Source organism: Solea solea, chromosome 1 (assembly GCF_958295425.1).
Source record: "Solea solea chromosome 1, fSolSol10.1, whole genome shotgun sequence".
Classification (NCBI taxonomy): domain Eukaryota; kingdom Metazoa; phylum Chordata; class Actinopteri; order Pleuronectiformes; family Soleidae; genus Solea; species Solea solea.
Genome location: NC_081134.1, coordinates 10,560,738 through 10,578,950, shown reverse-complemented (window position 1 = coordinate 10,578,950; position 18,213 = coordinate 10,560,738). Strand labels below are relative to the sequence as shown.

The window sequence follows — 18,213 nt, the reverse complement described above, 5'->3', positions numbered from 1 at the left end:
GAGTCAGTCCGTTTCTTTCACGGTCAAGTTCAAAGCGCCCGCACGGCCTCAGGCAGAGAGGCAGCTCCGCTGTCAGAGCCTGGCTGCACCGCCACCTACCGGCCGTAAGAGAAACTACTACTGCCGGAGTTTACGCATTCCTGAGGAGGGAGCGCCCTCCCGTGGTCATTGGGTGTCACTGCACACCATGAGTGAAACAAAAGACTCCAATTCAGGAAATATAAAAAGAAATGTGTTGACTGAACAGCTAAACAAATACCACTTTATACATATATATACATATACATATAGTATATATATATATATACATATATATACATACATACATACATATACATATACATATATATAAAATATATAACATAAGTATGTGTTAATTGTATTCATATGATTCTATATTTGTATTGATAAATGTGTTTTTATCTGCAAATTTAAAAACATGTCATTGCTATAGTGCAGATTCATGACAAGTAAAAAAAATATATATATTTAAATTATTTTTGCAGTAAAAATTAAACTTTTTTTCCCAGTTGTGCTCGTTTGTATCTTGATTGTCAACCTGACGCATCTCTGTCTTACTATTGATTGTGTGTTCCTTTCGATGTGTTCAAAAGTAAACCAGTCACGTCAGTGACTTTGTCATCAGTTGCCTGCTATGCGAGTCTCATTTAAAATGATTTTCAAAGATGTGTGTAATTAAGGTTCACATTGAACATTGTTCATTTTCACAGCAATTCCAATTAATATAATATATTAAAAAAATAACTTCACAGGCTTAAACAGACAAAAAAAACTGTAAAAAAAACATTACTATTTTTAACATCCAGTTTATTTGAGAATTTGATGATTCAAAATGTTCTGACAAATACACCATCAACACTACAGACTGGACACAGGTGTTGCACAGTAGTAGGTATGTTTACATTCAGTTGGCACAAATCACTAGATTTACATGGCAGTCATTGACACTGCTGTACGGAAACATACAAAACACAAGATGATCTGTAAGATTACTCACAAACGGTGTTAAAAAGAATGTTAACAAAATCACAATTTACTGGTTTCTTGTATAAGTTCATCAATATTCTTTCTCATTAAGCCACTGTCAGGTTCCCAACAAAAGTCAAACGTTCAAAGCATTCAACCTTTTGGCATTTAATGATTGTCTAGGAGTGTCTTTAGTCTATACTAGAACATTTCATCACGTGTTCACCCATCTCCTCCGATCTCAAGGATTACCTATGAGAGAATTACAATTAAATTCATTTTTAAAAAGGTACAAATGACCATCAAAAGTCTATGTAAAATCATCCTACATTCATCAAATCGGGTGAAACATGTTGGGAATTAATTGACCTAATCTAATATGACAGAAATGCTATCTATGCATTACTGATTGTTAGTTTGAAGGTTTTACAAAATCCACAAATGAAAAGTGTACCTGAATTAACACATTCAGTCAAAGAGGTCTAACGATCACCATATCACACCACATACTGCTTTCTCAATATGTGTAATTATGAACACAAAGCAAGGCTATAAAATGGATGAAAACCTTCAAAAAAGGTTATTACAAGGAAATTAGTTGTAGATAAAACATCTCTATTCCTTGCTAGGCACTTAAGTGTCAATGAAGCAGCAAACGTCAGAACATGTGCAGGGTTTCAGCTGTCATTCAGCTAAACCTATTTATACATATTTCCTTCCTACTACCTAAAGTCAAGTGTAAAGATGATCTAATAATGAATAATGAATGAAAAGATGAACACTGCATCGACAGCTCTTTTGTTAGTCTACCACTGTGTGCAGTCGCTCAGTCAGTCAGTCTGTTCAGTGCTACGTTTCTCCGACAATGAGAAAAAGTCCATAAACAGATGAAAGTGCGATGAGACAGATTACAGCAGGATTGTGGGTTTAATGAATTGTGGAGTCAAGTGAGCAGTGAGCTGCTGAATAGAACTGGGCATCAAAATTCAGTCTGAGCAGCATGTGTCAAAAATGTACTGTGTTGTAATCTTCTTTGCATTTTCTTTTATCAAACACTTTCTGATATTTAGCATCACTTTGCTAATGTCTGACTATTTTTAAAGAAATGAAGGCGTCTCTCTTAGTAGAAAAAAAGTGTTTTTTTGTAACTAAATATTCCACAAACTGAGACACCAAAAATAAATCATTTTGGGTATTTTAACATTAGCACAAACTAACACCCATTGCTAGTGCCGAAACATAAATTCCTTTTAATGTGATTTTGAGGTGCTGGTGCTTCCCAACCTCAGTTTCCCCTGAGTCAAGAAATATCTTCATTCTTTTCTCTGTTACATGTCCACCAGTGACACTTGGCAAAGATGGCGGACACTGATTACATTCTGGGAATGAGGTCCCGTCCCCCTACGAGTGGGTCTAAAAAGTGCAGTTTCACACCTCAGACCAAGGCTCAGACCAAGTGTCACTGGTGGACACATAACAAAAAAAAGAATGAAGATGTTTCTCGACTCAGGGGGAAACTGAGATTGGGAAGCACAATTATACTACCCCTATTCTAGTAATACAAAGCTAAATGCAAATCGGTGAAGTGTTCCTTTAGGTATAGAAGACACTCTTCAGTCACTGTACGCCTGCTGGTGAAACTGCCTTAATAATACTTAGAATAAAAACGAAACTTTCCATTATGCACTGAGGGACAGACGATATAATATAGAGAAATTAAAAAGTACTGAATAATGCCTTTAACAGAGAATGTTACAAAACAACCTCTTGACTAGCTGTGTGCATATTTCAGTCAGGTTAGTCCAGTATCAAATAACTACGTTTTAAGTCATTCAGATAACCAGTTTAAATCTGAACTGACGTCATGTCGTCAAGACACAGACACTGCAGCTGGAATACTGACAGTAAATGGAAGACAACATCTGTATACTGTATAAGGAACTGTGCGTGTGTGTGCGCGTGTGTCCATTTGTCAGTGACACATACACAGAGGCGATCATTTACACTTATCGCCTGTCATTTAAACGTTAATGCTATGAAAAAAACACCACCGATTTAAAGAGTCAACATTAATGGGACACTGTAAACTTCACAAACGTCATATTCACTGCACAGCCGCTGTACCAGACTGAATTAGACTGAACACGTGCTCCTATGTCACTGTTAAATCCATGTCAGTGATCACACATTTACAAAAATGACCCATCATGTTTGAGGTACACTACGTGACATGGTGAGGTTTAAACAGAACAGCCATTTTCAGCTGATAAACTGACCGCGTACCAAAATTCATCCAAAGTAAAACCTGTGTTTGTTTGACAACACAACATATAAACATCCCCGATATGATTATAGCCAAAAATCAACCCCAAAACACAAATATAATTTATAGGGGCACTCTGCAAACCTTATATTTGTTGGCACTGGCGTAAAATATAATTTATCCGTCTCATTGCAAAGGCTCAACTCCAACTTAAAGTATGTGGTTACATAAAGTTTTTGAGATCTTAATTACAAATATTAAGAGATATTCAATGGCAGTAAAGGCGCTGTTTCCTCTGGGCTGAGCAAGTTTGTTTCTCTACTAATGAGCTTTAAGTAGCTTACATCTTGACCTTTGGTATAATTAATTCAAACATACTTGCATCAAAACAAATCTCAAGAGAACAGAATTCACTCTTATCAAATTAAATACATTTTTAAAAGTGATTCGGAAACAAGTGGCAACCTGCATTGCATTGGCGGTAGTCAGTTTTAAGCAGACATGCATGGCAGAGGAGAATTGTCAGTGAGTGTGTGTGTTTGTGTAGATGTGTGTGTGTGAGAACCTGTGAACTCTATGACCTCGTTCAGACCTGGTTTTAACATCTGTCCTCAGTGATCCAATCATGGCCACATCACAGCTAAGTACAGGTCTGAACGGTCCTTGTGCTTCCTGACAGCAGGGAATTCTGTACAGAAAAGACCAGTCAAAACATGATTTTGTTCTTGCAAACAGTCAGGGACAGCAGATCCGATCACGTGGTCACAGGAGGCAAATACGCGCTGCGTTTTTATGCCGGGTGTGAACCGTTGTACTTATACGACCATGATTTGATCAGTGAGGACAAAATGGTAATATAGCAGGTGTGAACAGGACCTCTGACGAATAAATACACTCACACTCTCAGGCTCTCGGGTCCACGAGGGCATGAGCATTATAATGTGCACACAAATAAAAATCACTGAGCATATTGCACTTACTGTAGACGTACACAACTATGGTGTGTACAGGTACACACAGTACTCTACTTTGCATCGACAGGGATCGTACATCCCTTGTTTCACATAGATAAAGCGAGAGAATACGTTAACATTAACCATTCATCCCGAGCCAGTGTGTTTTCCTTCTGTCTAGCAACCAATTTCTCTTTCTCCCTCCCCCCTCTTTGCTGCTCTTTATTAGAGGGTTTATGGGGATGCACCATTTTAAAATCACTATTATCGAGCCGTGTAGCCCATCTGATGCAGCTTCTTCAGGAGAATCTGAGTAAGATCAAAGGTGGTGAAGCTGATCCCCACTGCAATGGGCCCTTTCACCCAGTTCATACTGAGACCTTTGTAGAGTCCCCGGACGACCCCCTCCTCAGACACAATCTCTTTCATGGTGCCCAGGATGGTGCCATACGTGTGACCTGTAACCCCTGCAGTCTGCATGCGCCGCCGTACCACATCCAGAGGGTAAGACGCCGACTGTCCAATCAGACCTGCGCAGGCTCCAAATGCCAGGCGTTCATACGAGTAAGGCTGTAGGCGGCCACTGCGCTCTACATGGGAGAGGAGGATGTGCAAGATGTTCTCATAAGCAACATAAACATTAAGTGTAAAAGAAAAGGGTAGTAGATAAGAACATTTTAAAAATGGCAGTGGTAGCGTTTATTACCCACCCGCATGTAATTTCTTCAGTGTTTCGTAGGTAAAGAAGCTGAGACCAGCATAGGGAACAACACCCAGTATGGTGGGTGCAAAACCCCGAAATAGCGTCGCCAAGCCCTCTTCTCGAGAGATCCGCACAAACACATGCAGGATATTACTGTACCTAAAACAGAAAATCAAAATAAGTATGAAGCCCCATTCACACCAAAAGGTGTTGTACAGCAGTTGCAATCAATAGCATTTGCATAGTAAAATCTTGACAAAAATAACAAATCTGTACCACGCCACTGTTTGCCACCCTTTGGAGCCAAACCACCAGCACAGTGGTTTGGCTCCTGAAGGGTGGAGCTAGACACAATACAGTCTATTCATTTGTCGAACCATCGCTTCCATGAGACAGTGGGGAAAAACACAAATTGTGCTGCAGCCTTCTCTCAAACAAAGCTTGTCTTCTTCTATTGATAAACAGCCACAGGCCAAGAAGAAGGAACACAGAATGCTGGCTGTCCTTCATTGTTTACGGTGTTACATTCTTCTTCATGGGATGTTTTGGTGGGCTACAATGTGTCAAAACGCTTTATATAGCGAACTTAGCTTTTACCACCTGACCCACACATTGTGGAAACACAAGCTAGATCAGGGTTTAGAGTTCCAAACTGTGCTGTAGTGAGCTAAACCCACATCCATTCATTTTGATTCAACAGGGTAATGTGTGAAATTAAGACAGGCTACTCAGGAACCTCAAAAAGTCCTAAGAGGACTAAATAGTTCAGTGCTTAACCTAAATGTCATTATGTCATCTTTCAGTGTTCATTCTACAACCTGAACCTTGTAGCAACATGAGAACACAGAGACACACGGCACAGACAAACTTGTCTATGAGCGAGGACACAGGCCTCGCATGCCACATGCCTTCCCTAGCCTATTACTCTAACCTTAACCATCACAACAAAGCGCCTAATCCCAACCCTTAACATAAACCTAGAACAAAATTAGGTAGAGTTTAGGTTTGTATATTTTTTGGACCTTACAGATATAACTACATGTACACACACAGAGTTTGGGTAATGGTTAAGTTCTGAGGATGTGTTATAACAACATGATGACCTTACATTTCCTTTGGTGTTACGGCCATTCTAGCTCGCACCATGTCCAGAGGATATGTCAACATGGCTGCTGTGGTCCCAGCCATCGCTCCAGCCAGTAACCTTGGGAGTGGAGGCAAGGCTCTAGAACAGTAAATGTACACACAAACATAGATAGATAGATTTTGATTGATCATCATCTGATGTGCACCACTTGTAGATAAGAGGTTAAACTTAAACAGCCATTTTCAGCTGATATATTGAGCCTGAAACATCACATGAGTAAAATCTCTTTACCTGTCAATTACAGCAAACTTGGGCAGATATAGATATGGGCACTCTGTAAACTTCATATCTGTTGGTACTGGCATAAAATATAGTTAATCTATCTCATGTCAGTGCACAGGCTTAACCCCAAATAAAGGTGTGTCTATTTTAAGTTTACGAGATCCACTTACAGATATTCAAGGGATTTCAACAGAGCAAGATTGTTCCATGACCAACATCATATGCTGTAATCATCAGATAGCTTACACCACAACCTTTGGTATAATTCATTAGAACAACTCATCAAACACACTCTTGTCATTTGCTATTATTCTAGACACCCTGTACCACACAGTGACGAATAGTAATGCAGGAGTAATTTAGGCTGGAACAATAAAAAACAATAAGATTAAGTAGAAATCATTTGACAGGGTTGTTGACAAATGAATCAGACTGTAACCTGTTTTATGTATTGCTACAACAGTTAGAAACGTCACTAGATAACATTAGCCATTGGCTTGTCTATATGATGAAACCTCTAATAATAAAGTATGTTGCTATTGTTAAACAAACCTCGGCCCCAGTCACCAGCTCTAATTTCTAATTCTGCAACCATAGCTAAATAAAACAGCTTCTCTTCTCAGAGGTAAGCTTTGACAAAATGACCTACAACACCCCCACCCCCTGCATGCTAGATGACAGGAATGGATCCTTAGGTATGTGATATATGAAACCCCAGCGGCCTAATAATCACCCACAGTGCTGGCTGATTATGTTGGTCGAGATGTCTCGAATCATACTGTATGTAATATTTACATGAAAACGTGTCGTTGCATTCTCCTAATTAATAAAACATGTAATTAAGTTAGCTACAAAATTCATCCCAAAATCAAAATAATTTTGGAATGAATTAATATTTAAAAGGTGATATACAGTGCTTAACACATTTAATAGACCATGTGTCATAAAAACGAGAAAACTAATGGTTTTTAAATCTTTCAAAAACTTGTTTAAAACACCTTTCTATGGCTTAATTTGAGCCAGCCTACTGGAATTCTCTGAGAAGTCATAACATTCAATATAGTGCTTTACCATATTTTTGTATAACAGTAAACTTGAAAAGTTGGGGATGAGGATTATATTTTAGCATTAAAAATATGATTTCAGTTAAAGAGCTTCTACATACTGGTGTATTAATAACCATTAATTAACTGCTAATTTAGGTAAGTCATTTCAGTATATGTACAAAAGTGACCTAAAGATTATTTGGTTCATGTTCACATCTCCACTGTTCACTCTGCTGGCATCGAATCTGTGAAATAAATGAACCTTAATACAACCCTACATTATAGTGACAGACCACACCTCGTGTTTTTAGTTTATCATGTGCCTTTTGTCTTCTTCTTCTTCTTCATTAACAATCTGTGGTGATCCCTTTCGCCCAAGTGATTTGCAACAGACATGTGACCGAGTGTAGAGAACCTCCTAGGCACATTTACCTTGTTCTACACATTTCAAAATCTAGCCATATTATGCAACACTTACGTGCCCTGAAAGCCATAGTAGCTTCCCAGCAGCCTTTTGTACTGCTCGTGTGCACAGAACTGGATGGCGGCGTATGGTATGACCCGCACCATGGTGGCAGAGTTCCCCCTCCACAGACTATAGAAGCCATCCTTCAGGTATGTGCGGTAAATCAACCTGTATGCCTCCTGTGTGAACACACGCAGAACATGCTCATACTTGGTTTGAACTAATGATAAACTATGCCTGTTAGAGAAATGAATTTAAGTGTAAGCAAGTTATATTAATCTGTTATCAAACACAATAATAATAATTGAAAAAAAATCACCGTTTCTCAAGCCAAACTCACCTTTGCAGAGAATCGTGCCGAGGACACTGAAACAAAAAAATATATGCACAAAATAAATGACTTCATTCAGTATAGCCAGAAACACAAGTTTAGCGACTTATATATCAGATACTATACCATAGAGAAAAGTTTTATAATATATATATATATATATATATATATATATATACACACACACATATATATACATACATATATATATATATATATATATATATATATATACATATATATACATATATATACATACATATATACACACACACACACACACACACACATGTATATATACCTATTAAGTCAAGAAATATTCCTGGGGGCAGGGTATTAGTTAAAACTTTTCTCTATGGTATAGTATCTGACTTTGATACTGATTCCTGAAAGATACTTTTTGAGACCACATAAAAAAACAAACATTACACATTAGCTATTTTAGCTGACCTGAACATCTCCTTGCTGTTGATAACAGAGCAACTTTCTAGTCACACATTAACTGTCACTTAAGATCTTCATAACATACCTTTATTTATACACCAGTCTCTCAAAACTCAACACAGGCACACACAGAAACATAGACACACAGGCACATGTTAAACTCTCCTAATCAATACCACAAAAGTATTGAAATTTGATATCGAGCACAAAGTTTGTACAATACAACAAAATAATGAAGTTCTATACCCAGCCCTAGCCAAGCATCCAACTTGCCTTGGAAGATGATTTTAGTCCTGTCCAGTGGGGCAACAGCTGTCTTGGCTACTGCTCCTGCTAAAGCCCCTGAAAAGAGTGAGTTGAGGATTGACCGGGTGGTGTGCTGCTGAGATGAAAGAATGACAATTTAGGTCACCAACACAGAGAAAGGGGATCGAGTGGGAAAAAAAAAAATTGTGTTTGAGATGTGGTTAATCTTTAAACCAGATTTGCTGAGTAAGCCTAACAAAATATTACCAACAGAAGGTTAGCTTTAATGAACCAACGATAAAGTCATGAGACTACAATGGTTTAAGGCAGTTGTGGAGCCTCCAGACTAAATAAGTCCTGAGAGATCATTTGATCACCCAGTGAGACAAGCCATACAAAAACAAAAACACTGGCCAACAAGCCAGTGTGTGAAGTATTAGCTTACCTCTGACTGGCTGGAGGAAGCCACCTGCAGCACCTCTCCCTGCTTAAGTGATGCCTGTTGTTCCTTGACTCCATTCCCCATTCCCTAGGACTACACACAGCAGTCACTGTGCACACTCATGAAGTCAACCACTGGAGGGCAGCGATGCACGGTGCTGGAGCTGCAGAGCAGAGAGGGACAAGCCAGATAAGTTGTAAACAGTTTATAATGAACATTTACAGCATTTAAAACAAGACATTTAGGTGGCTAAATGTAGTTTTGATTCTTGTGACTTTCAGCCACTCCTTTGTATTCAGGAGAAACTTCATTGTGAGGTCATGTATAAAACCTGTTCTGTTCTAGTGGCAATTTTCGAATGATTTAATCAGCGTCACATTAGCATGTGATGACTGACAAAGGACAATTATCTTAATATAGAATCACCTTTTCTTTGTAGAAACTTGACAGTGTTCTCACGTTGAGAATGGCAAGGGATTCATTTTGCAAGTTTCTCAGTGAGCTAATCATTTTTTTGGACAAATCATCTATTCATTTCACCTTCAACCCATCACTGACTTACTGGTCCACTGTCAAATAGTACCCAAGTTTCACAGTCAATCATTGATCAGTCCAACTTGACTTTCAATCACAATTACACAAAACATGGAGTTGGACTGTGTACTTTTGTAGAAGCTACAATAAACATTATGAGCAATTAAGATACCACTTACTTTTTCACATAGATGTACACAATTTACAATTACTGCAATAAAAATGGCACAAGGAATCATTATTTATTATTAATTTACACATATACATATATATATACACACACACATATATATACACATATACACACACACACGTATATATCATTTATTAAATGTATGCACTACGCACCACCCAAAAATTCGTAGGGCTGCAACTAATGATTATATTCATAATCGATTAATCTGACTATTATTTTCTTTTTAACTGATAAGTTGTTTGGTCCATAAAATATCACATTTCCATTTTGAAATGTTTCCCAAAACTCTAAATGACAATGTCCTCAAAATTCTTGATTCTTGATTTCTTTCCATAAAGAATTTAACACAATTTACACATTTAACACAATTTACTGTGTTTTCACTTCATCTTTAAATATCTGATGTTTTATTATTATAATTATCAATATTACCGGATTTGTAATGTCTGACCCATTTAAACAAATGAATGGGAAATCATAAAACTACATAGTCCATCTAAATATTCAGTATCAGAACATATTAATTCATATTTGTGAGACTGTGAAATGTGACAAGTGTTTTTCTTTTATTAACTCTGAAAATGTGCAGCAATTAAATTGTCCCCTTTGCTTGAAAAACTCGACTAGATGGGCGTGATCCAACTTCACAACTAGTAATAACCATTAAACAGAGAACATTTGTCAGCTGGAACATGTGCAAGAAAACACAGCTGGTAATGGTGGGTCGCCTAACCACGAGTGTTCCAGTTTGTTTTTTATTCAGTAATGAGCACTCATGCTGCTTCCTTTAATCTGTGCGTGATCTATTTTGCTGCCTTTGATCCGTCCTCTCCATTAATTTCCAATGAAAGAAAAGTTACAGAAAAGTTTGCAACTCTCCATTCCTAACAAGCAAAAATGATAATATTCAAAAGCAAAACAATATGAGGAAATAAAGTCATGATATAAGAGAGTAAATGGATAGCTAAATAAGATGGGTAGATATCAGGAACTACTGCTGGCATCAATACAACAAGCTTTGAGCAAGATCCTCAAATAAGTAACTCTGGTGTGTCCCCTTTCACCTCACCCACTGTCCTTACACACAAATAACATTTCTCCCCCTCACCACAGCCTTCTTCCCCAAGCATATCATTTTACAATTCCTTGTTCTTGACTGCTTGCCTCACTTATTCACATGCTTCATACACAGAAATATAGGACACCAGGGGCTGTCCTTGTGAATTGCAGCAGAACGACACAGCAATGTACTTCTGTGTGCTGAGCTGTTTGTGTGTTTCAGCTGGGTTACCCAGTGGCGATTGGTAACACTGGTGAGTCAGTAAACTGTGTTGTTTCAGAACATGTCAAGGTTTTAGCATCAATCGCCTGCCGCCTGATTTGTGTGTGGAGATACAGGTTGAGCAACACAGAAAAAAACAATACACAATTCATTCAAACTGAAGAGCCCCTGAAGGTTTATGGTGCATCAGATTTTCAATTTACCATGACATAAAGGGAGAAAACAGCTAATAAAACTACTGTTGCCTTACTAAAAAGTTTTACATACCACTTTATCAATTTCTTGGTGTTTTTGGTGTACACTGCTATATAAGAGTTTCCTGATCTTGACAGCATTATTTTCCTTTCGCCTAACAAAGTTGATGTAATACAATGGACACTGCATAACCACAAAATTATATTTCAATCATTTCTTGTAACAATGACTATATTATATATATTATTATGGGGAATTTAGACTTAATGATGAATCACTTTTAAGTGACCATTCTACAGTCTGTGCCAACTGTAAAAAGATGTAATACATACATGGTGGAAAAACTTCATATATTTACCTTCTCATCCTTGCACTACATCATAAATGTTAATATTTAGACCATGTGATGTGGTGATTGATCATGATTTATGACACAGCAACACTAAACTTACATATATCACCAATCAATAGCCAAATGTGTCAGAAATATATCAAAATATAAATATATATTTGTTTAATTTTTAATTCAGTGTTAATGCTGCTCGTTATTATTACGTGTGTCTTTGAGGGAAGCAACTGATGTTTCATTATTCCTGAGAATATTCTAGATTTTGTCATTGATAAAAGCTTGTTTCCTACCACCACTCCTGAACCAAACTTTTACTTCAAACATAAGATAGCGAATATTGGGTCTCTTACCTTAAAAGGGTACAACCAGCAGAAATGTTTTTTTAATTCGTGATGTTTTTAAGTCCCCCAGCAGGCGACATATAGTTACTTCGATTCGATTGAAGATGTTTAACAACTTAGCCAGGTTAAGTAAGGTTAGCTAGCTGTTAGCCTCTCGCTACACAAACGTTACTGCGCCTCTTGTAGTGTAAACATGATTACTGACGTGAAGTTCTCGCTAAATAAATATCACCTGGCATTAAAAACGCCCACTCACAAACATAAAGCAGCTTCATTAACCCTGTACTGACTTACATTATCCATGCTGTTTCTGCAGTGACAACTGAGCTGAACCACTGTGAGCTTGACAAGGACGAGTGCAGATGCATTGAGGGAAATGAAGTCTTAGAAAGGCGCGCCTGGATAGGTCGGTTAGAGGGGCGTGAACAGGAAACTCCCTGTGCTACTTTTTGGGTGTCTCCCTGTCCAACAAGTATGTACTGATGTAAATGTTGGTTTCGCAAAAGTAGTTGCCGATGTATTGTATGTGTTGCTACTGTATATTACAATTGTGTAACATTTTGGGAGTTTGTTAAAAGGCTCAAACTTTTAAAGCATTTTTTGTAGGCCAAGGGACCTTGGTCTATTCGAATGGATGCTTATAAGGAAAATTAGCATACTGTACTTAAGGGATTTATAATGTCAATTAACATGTTCCTGATAAGTTAATGGTCTCAACCACTAATTTCAGGTGTCTTTCAATAACAAATGGTGTAAATTTTTGTAAATTTTTGAGTGAATAGCATTGTGATTGACAGCTCATATCATCCGATAGGTGCATGGTTGCAGACGACGTCTGCAAACCTTCAGTTACAAAAACTGTAATGGTGACTATCAAATTAGGAAACTCAAGCCCATGTTTATACAGTTCACAGTTAAAAATAACCAAGTAAAAATCCACTTCCACAGTAGTGCATTTGCAACAGCACATTCAGCAAAAGATACATAATGTTACTTTAATGTGTTACCCTTTGCAACGATGCAGAGCCATGGTTCCCAACCTGGGGTCCAAGCCTCCCTTAGGGGGGCACCAGAGATCACGTGGGGGGGCGCAGAGCTTTGACTGCTCCGAGTTTGTGAGATTAATGTAATTATATTGGTGCATCCCAATCAGACACTCTACTGGATAATTAGAAGTCAGTATCACCCAAATAAAAACTATAATTTTCTTTGGTCCACCTTTCAATTTATTAAGCTATTTATCACCAACACTTGATCCTGTTGTGTGAGAAACGTCAAAGTACAGAAGACTCACCGGGATCAAAAAAAGGAAACGAGGCAATACCATGGTTTTGATTTAATGGAAGAACAGAACAGTTTTTTATCCATACACACTGTGAGAATAGGAAGAAAAACCTACAACTACTGTTTAATTTTGCATATGATTTTGCAATTATGCATATTTTTACTTTATTCCTTTTTGTGTGCGTGCCCTGGACAAGGGTTCAGGTCGGGGGGCCTGGTTTGTCCTGGACACGAGCAAGGGGGGCTTCAAGGAAAAAAGGTTGGGAACCCCTAATGTAGAGGACATAAAATAAAGTACACTAGAAGTATCAACCCAAAGACAGTTTTGTCATGTTCATGTTGAATATATTGTTGTGATTGGTCTAAATTTCAGTTTTACACATGGGCAATGCATAAAAAAAAATGGGAAAACAAAAGTAGCAATGTTAAATATAAATAAACATTATAAGGCATTTAATAGATGTTAAAAGTTGGTTCTGCCAACATGGAAATGAGCAGCAAATAAATGTATAATTATCTATGGCACAAAACTCACATTTAATAACCAATGAAGACATGATACAAAACTGAAAATTACATTTGTTTGCAAAGCTCACTAGTCTCTGGTGAGGTTGCCAGATTTGCCTGTCCACAGCTCTCGAAGCTCCACCTGGCATCCCAAATCTCTAAGGGCTGCTTTGAACACATCATCACTGTCTCGGTGGGTGTTGTGTGCCTGAGTTATCAGGGCCTCTGCTCCCATCTCCAGGATCAGTTGGCTGTATTCGCGAGTACGTGAAACGAGGTTCCTCAACAGCATACATGCCTGTTTCTGATCACAAAAGAAGAAAACAGACATTAAGAGTTTGCATTCTGTCCAGGGCCTGATTTCAAGTGAGCTTATGATTTATTAATGTCAGCATATTACCTGCACATTAACCACACCAGTGTGTACTTTCATAGCTTGCACTGCAGCCAGGGCACCTCCATTCTCCATGATGACTTGGCAGTGGTTTGGTTTACGCAACGCAAGGACAGAAAGACAAGCACAGCCCTGCTCACACACCTACAGCAAAACATGAACGCAATCTTAAAGACATTTGCAGAATTTATTAGGAAAATTCTCTACTAAGTCTGTGGTAAATTCAAGATGAAATTCTCAAGAATGGCATTAAACTCACAGCAGAGTTGCTTGTGTGCCTGTTCATGGCAATAACAATCAGCTGGACTCCACCAGCATTAACAACCGCATCTTTCACATCATCATTTCCTGCAACAGCTCGTATTGCATTTAGGACCTGTCGAACCAACTCCTGCAAGAGGAAAACAAATTAAATTTGCGGCACAGACATTGAGGCTGAAACAGTTTATTTCAAAATCGTTTGTGTTTTTGTACAATACCGCTATCTCATAGGAGTCCGCAAGCAACCTCATCATGAGTCTTAACCCTCCCAGATCACAGATGTCTTGGCAGAACTCATTCCTGACAGCCAGACGGGCCAAAGTTGCACAGAGCTCACTCAGGACAGATGAATTATCAAGATGAGCTGGGAAGAACATGTCAAATTAAATCATTAGAAACACATTCAGACCAGAAGCTTTTATGATACAACCCAAATAAATTAACCTGCCGTACCTTTTGCGGCCTCAATTAAGACCTTCAGTCCATTATGCTCAAGAACAATCATCTTGGCATGTTCATGAGCTTGCCCAAATGTAACTCGCACATCATCATCAAAGGTCAGGACCCTGAGAGCTGCAGACACTTCCTTCACCAACTCTGCAGAGTCGCTATGTCGCGTGGCAGCAGTGGTCAGTAGGGGCAAGACTCCAGCTTTGACCAAATCCTGCCTGTTTTGTTCATGTTTCAAACAGCAACGGCGCACAGTCAAGATCGCTACACTTGTCACTGACAAATCTTCCCTGTACTTCTTGAGCACATCCAACAGGAACTGCTGGCCCTCTGCATCCAACAAGTCTGGCTGTCCATCCGTCAGTGCAGCTAAAGCAGACAGAGCGGCCAACACAGTCTCCTGCTCCTCCACACTTCTTTTGCAGTAGGAGAGGATGATGGGGTAAGCATCTTTTTGAGCAGCCAGGTACCTCTGGGCAAATCCAAGTGAGCACTGCTCAGTGAAGCATTTAATGTCTGCTATCACTTCTGTAATAGTATCAGAGTCTCTTCTAATTCTGAGGGAATCCAAAGCCTGCAAGTGACACAGAAGGTGAACATCATTTTTATTAACAGACAACTTAGCAGACAAAGCTGTTCAGCTTCACAAAACAGGACAGGACTTGCCTGTAATATCTCGTGCGTTTGCTCCTCTTGGTTATCATCAGATGACGCAACTGGTACAGCTTTTACTATACAACTGAGGTCCACATCTGCAATAAAAAAGGAAAAAGATGAAGCTACTTATATCTGCAAAAGTGTGCATCAGGTGTGTAAAAGTACATTTAACAGCAAGAGTGTGTTCTTCTATTCATAACTACACAAATTTTACAAATTTATTGGTTTAGTTTTCAGGGACAATGCAAAAAAGTCAGGTTACATGAAACTGATGTATTGCATACAGGATTTATAGCCAAGGCTAGTTTGCAATGCCTGTCCCTGGTTAGGATTTTCTGTTTTAAAAGATTTTTTAAAAAGTGCAACATAATCATATACAATTAAACTATGTACATAAGATTAGACCATGATTTATTTGAGAATGGGTCTGACTGCAGTCTAGTTTATGTATGTGGGTTGGTGAACCATTCATCAAGACAAAGGTCTCCAGTTCAACAGGGGATGAAAGAAATAAAAGGTTGCTATTGAAAAAGGTACATGGTACATGATATCATTTTGGATGTATTTTTGGCCACCAATGATTGAATCTATTTTTGAACTATTTGATTTAGTTGATGAACCTGTGTCACCATAACCAGACAACAAACTAACCCCCCATGGGTCCACTACCATTTACCTTGAGACTCAAACTGCTCCACAGCATCCCGCAAAGCTTCATCGGGCTCCATCTCAAACTCCTCCATGTTTTCCCTCACAGCAGCATCAAACGTTTCTTGTGTGATCCGTCGTGTCGACATTTTGCCTCTGATACGTTCCGCCTAGTGTGATCAAGCTGCAGCCAAAATAATACAAGTTAAACTTGTAGTGGATAATGAAAATATTGACAGAAAATATGAAGTTAACTTTCAAGGTGTAATTCTAGACTGTAAATTGTAATTGTAAATGGCTATGTTGGGTAAAGAAAGACATATTCTGGAACAAATAGTGTTGTACATTGTATATTGCTCACTTGAATTGCCGTATTGATGAATGCCTATAAAACAACTCTGCAACCATTATGTATACTCCAAAGACAAATTGTCTTATGTTTAAGGATTTGGTTAAGTATAAACTGATCAGATAGTGTACAAAGCAAAGAATCATTTACTTCCTCGCAAACACAAGATGGGTCTAACAAGAGGACTTGTGACTTGGTGTAACAGTTTTGAAAATCAAATCAAAAAGGAAGCTGAACCATTATACAGCTTAAGAAAATATTATATTTTCAGGATATAGAGAATAGAAAAGGGGAGGTGATGAGTGTATATAGTACAGTATGGTCCAGTACTATCTAGTTTTGTTTTGGAAGAAAATCCTAGAGACCTGATTTAAGTTGAACTTACGTTGAAAATATCAGCAGGACTGGATAATCATGTGCTTCATCCTACTCCTTTTTGAGCAGCACTTTCTGTTTTTTTAATTAATTGTTATTTTATGTGTTTGTCATGATGTTTGAAATAAACATTCATTCAACATGATAACACGAGAATCGTTTACACTTGAGTGATGGTTTGTCCACTGGCTAGGCTAACGGCTGTTGAGTTTTTACTGCCGTTGCCATGTAGGGCTGCTTACTCTACCAACGCAACCACTACGTCCACGGGTCGTCGGGACAAAGGGATTTCATCTACGTTTGAGCTGTGCTGTTAAATGAATACGCATAAAGGAAGAGTTAAGTTCACTTACCTTGTACCACCGCCCTGTGACAGTGCCGCAAATGAATGAACCACCAATGTCGATTTACGCAAATAACGTAGCTGCCTGGTTCCACCACTTGTTCAAGCGCCGGGCCAAGTGCGGAAGCATTTAGTGAATAGAAAAATCCACAAAAGGTCCGACTGGTAGACTAGTTCGATTGGAACATAAGCTCATAATAAGTTCCACATACGATCGATATTCGATAAGACGGATAAAACGAGGCATGTACTTTACTTATAAATTTAAAGAAAACAGCAACCGCTTTGCGATTGTGATATGAAGTGATAATGAACGATACGATCCAAATTTTCCAACTTCAAATGAAATACATTTGATCCATATTTTATTTTATTTATTATTAATAAGGATTAGCTGTAAATATTTTTGTTGTTGTCGCTGTCTTGTCATAATAACCAGTCTTATCATGAAAACGATAACCGGAAGTTAATCTTTTTCTGGCGAACCTGGTACTGGCACTTGCATGCAAATGACTAAAGCAGAAACCATAACAACAGCGGGCTCTTCTTGGACCAGGCTTGGTGGAAATGTTTTTTTTGTGTTGCCGATGATTTGTCTTCGGACAGGTAAAGATGGCAGCGCGCACAGAACAACCGGAGCCCTGGTACTTGGCACTGTTGGGCTTTGCAGAACACTTTCGCACGTCGAGTCCACTGTCTGCAGGTGGTGTTTCAGCTCAAGCCGCCGCCGAGGGTATCCTTTGTCTGAATAATGGTTAATGAGGTTATGCACTCATCAGCCACTTTATTAGATACACA

General features: G+C 38.5%; 2 protein-coding genes across 4 annotated transcripts; both read right to left on the bottom strand.

Moving 5' to 3' along the window:
- Positions 1-811: 811 nt before the first annotated feature.
- Positions 812-12,525, bottom strand: slc25a42 (solute carrier family 25 member 42). Of its 3 annotated transcripts, none has more exons than XM_058635056.1 (8): positions 12,442-12,525; positions 9,254-9,413; positions 8,836-8,944; positions 8,128-8,153; positions 7,800-7,966; positions 6,015-6,131; positions 4,914-5,065; positions 812-4,793 (listed from the first exon to the last, which is right to left on the bottom strand). In XM_058635056.1, the coding sequence occupies exons 2-8, from the start codon at positions 9,332-9,334 to the stop codon at positions 4,468-4,470; spliced, it is 978 nt and encodes a 325-aa protein (XP_058491039.1). In that variant the 5' UTR covers positions 9,335-9,413; positions 12,442-12,525; the 3' UTR covers positions 812-4,467. The 3 variants fall into 3 exon arrangements, with proteins under 3 accessions (XP_058491039.1, XP_058491038.1, XP_058491040.1); XM_058635055.1 differs by lacking the exon at positions 12,442-12,525 and adding an exon at positions 12,157-12,435; XM_058635057.1 differs by lacking the exon at positions 12,442-12,525 and adding an exon at positions 12,157-12,435 and having other exon boundaries at positions 8,836-8,941.
- A 943-nt stretch (positions 12,526-13,468) lies between these two features.
- On the bottom strand, positions 13,469-17,542 carry armc6 (armadillo repeat containing 6). Its single transcript, XM_058622840.1, has 8 exons — positions 17,426-17,542; positions 16,377-16,532; positions 15,710-15,795; positions 15,047-15,617; positions 14,812-14,957; positions 14,592-14,723; positions 14,339-14,476; positions 13,469-14,242 (listed from the first exon to the last, which is right to left on the bottom strand). The coding sequence occupies exons 2-8, from the start codon at positions 16,495-16,497 to the stop codon at positions 14,027-14,029; spliced, it is 1,410 nt and encodes a 469-aa protein (XP_058478823.1). The 5' UTR covers positions 16,498-16,532; positions 17,426-17,542; the 3' UTR covers positions 13,469-14,026.
- Positions 17,543-18,213: the final 671 nt, after the last annotated feature.

Excerpts from the sequence above, each read along its gene's own strand:
- armc6 (XM_058622840.1), bottom strand. The coding sequence starts at position 16,497 with ATGTCGACACGACGGATCACACAAGAAACGTTTGATGCTGCTGTGAGG. Across the intron at positions 14,958-15,046 it reads CTTAATTGAGGCCGCAAAAG|CTCATCTTGATAATTCATCT; the intron begins GTACGGCAGGTT and ends TGTTCTTCCCAG. Across the intron at positions 14,477-14,591 it reads GGCACACAAGCAACTCTGCT|GTGTGTGAGCAGGGCTGTGC; the intron begins GTGAGTTTAATG and ends GTTTTGCTGTAG.
- slc25a42 (XM_058635056.1), bottom strand. The coding sequence starts at position 9,334 with ATGGGGAATGGAGTCAAGGAACAACAGGCATCACTTAAGCAGGGAGAG. Across the intron at positions 8,154-8,835 it reads GACTAAAATCATCTTCCAAG|TGTCCTCGGCACGATTCTCT; the intron begins GCAAGTTGGATG and ends TTTTTGTTTCAG. Across the intron at positions 5,066-6,014 it reads GCCGTAACACCAAAGGAAAT|GTACAGTAATATCCTGCATG; the intron begins GTAAGGTCATCA and ends TTTCTGTTTTAG.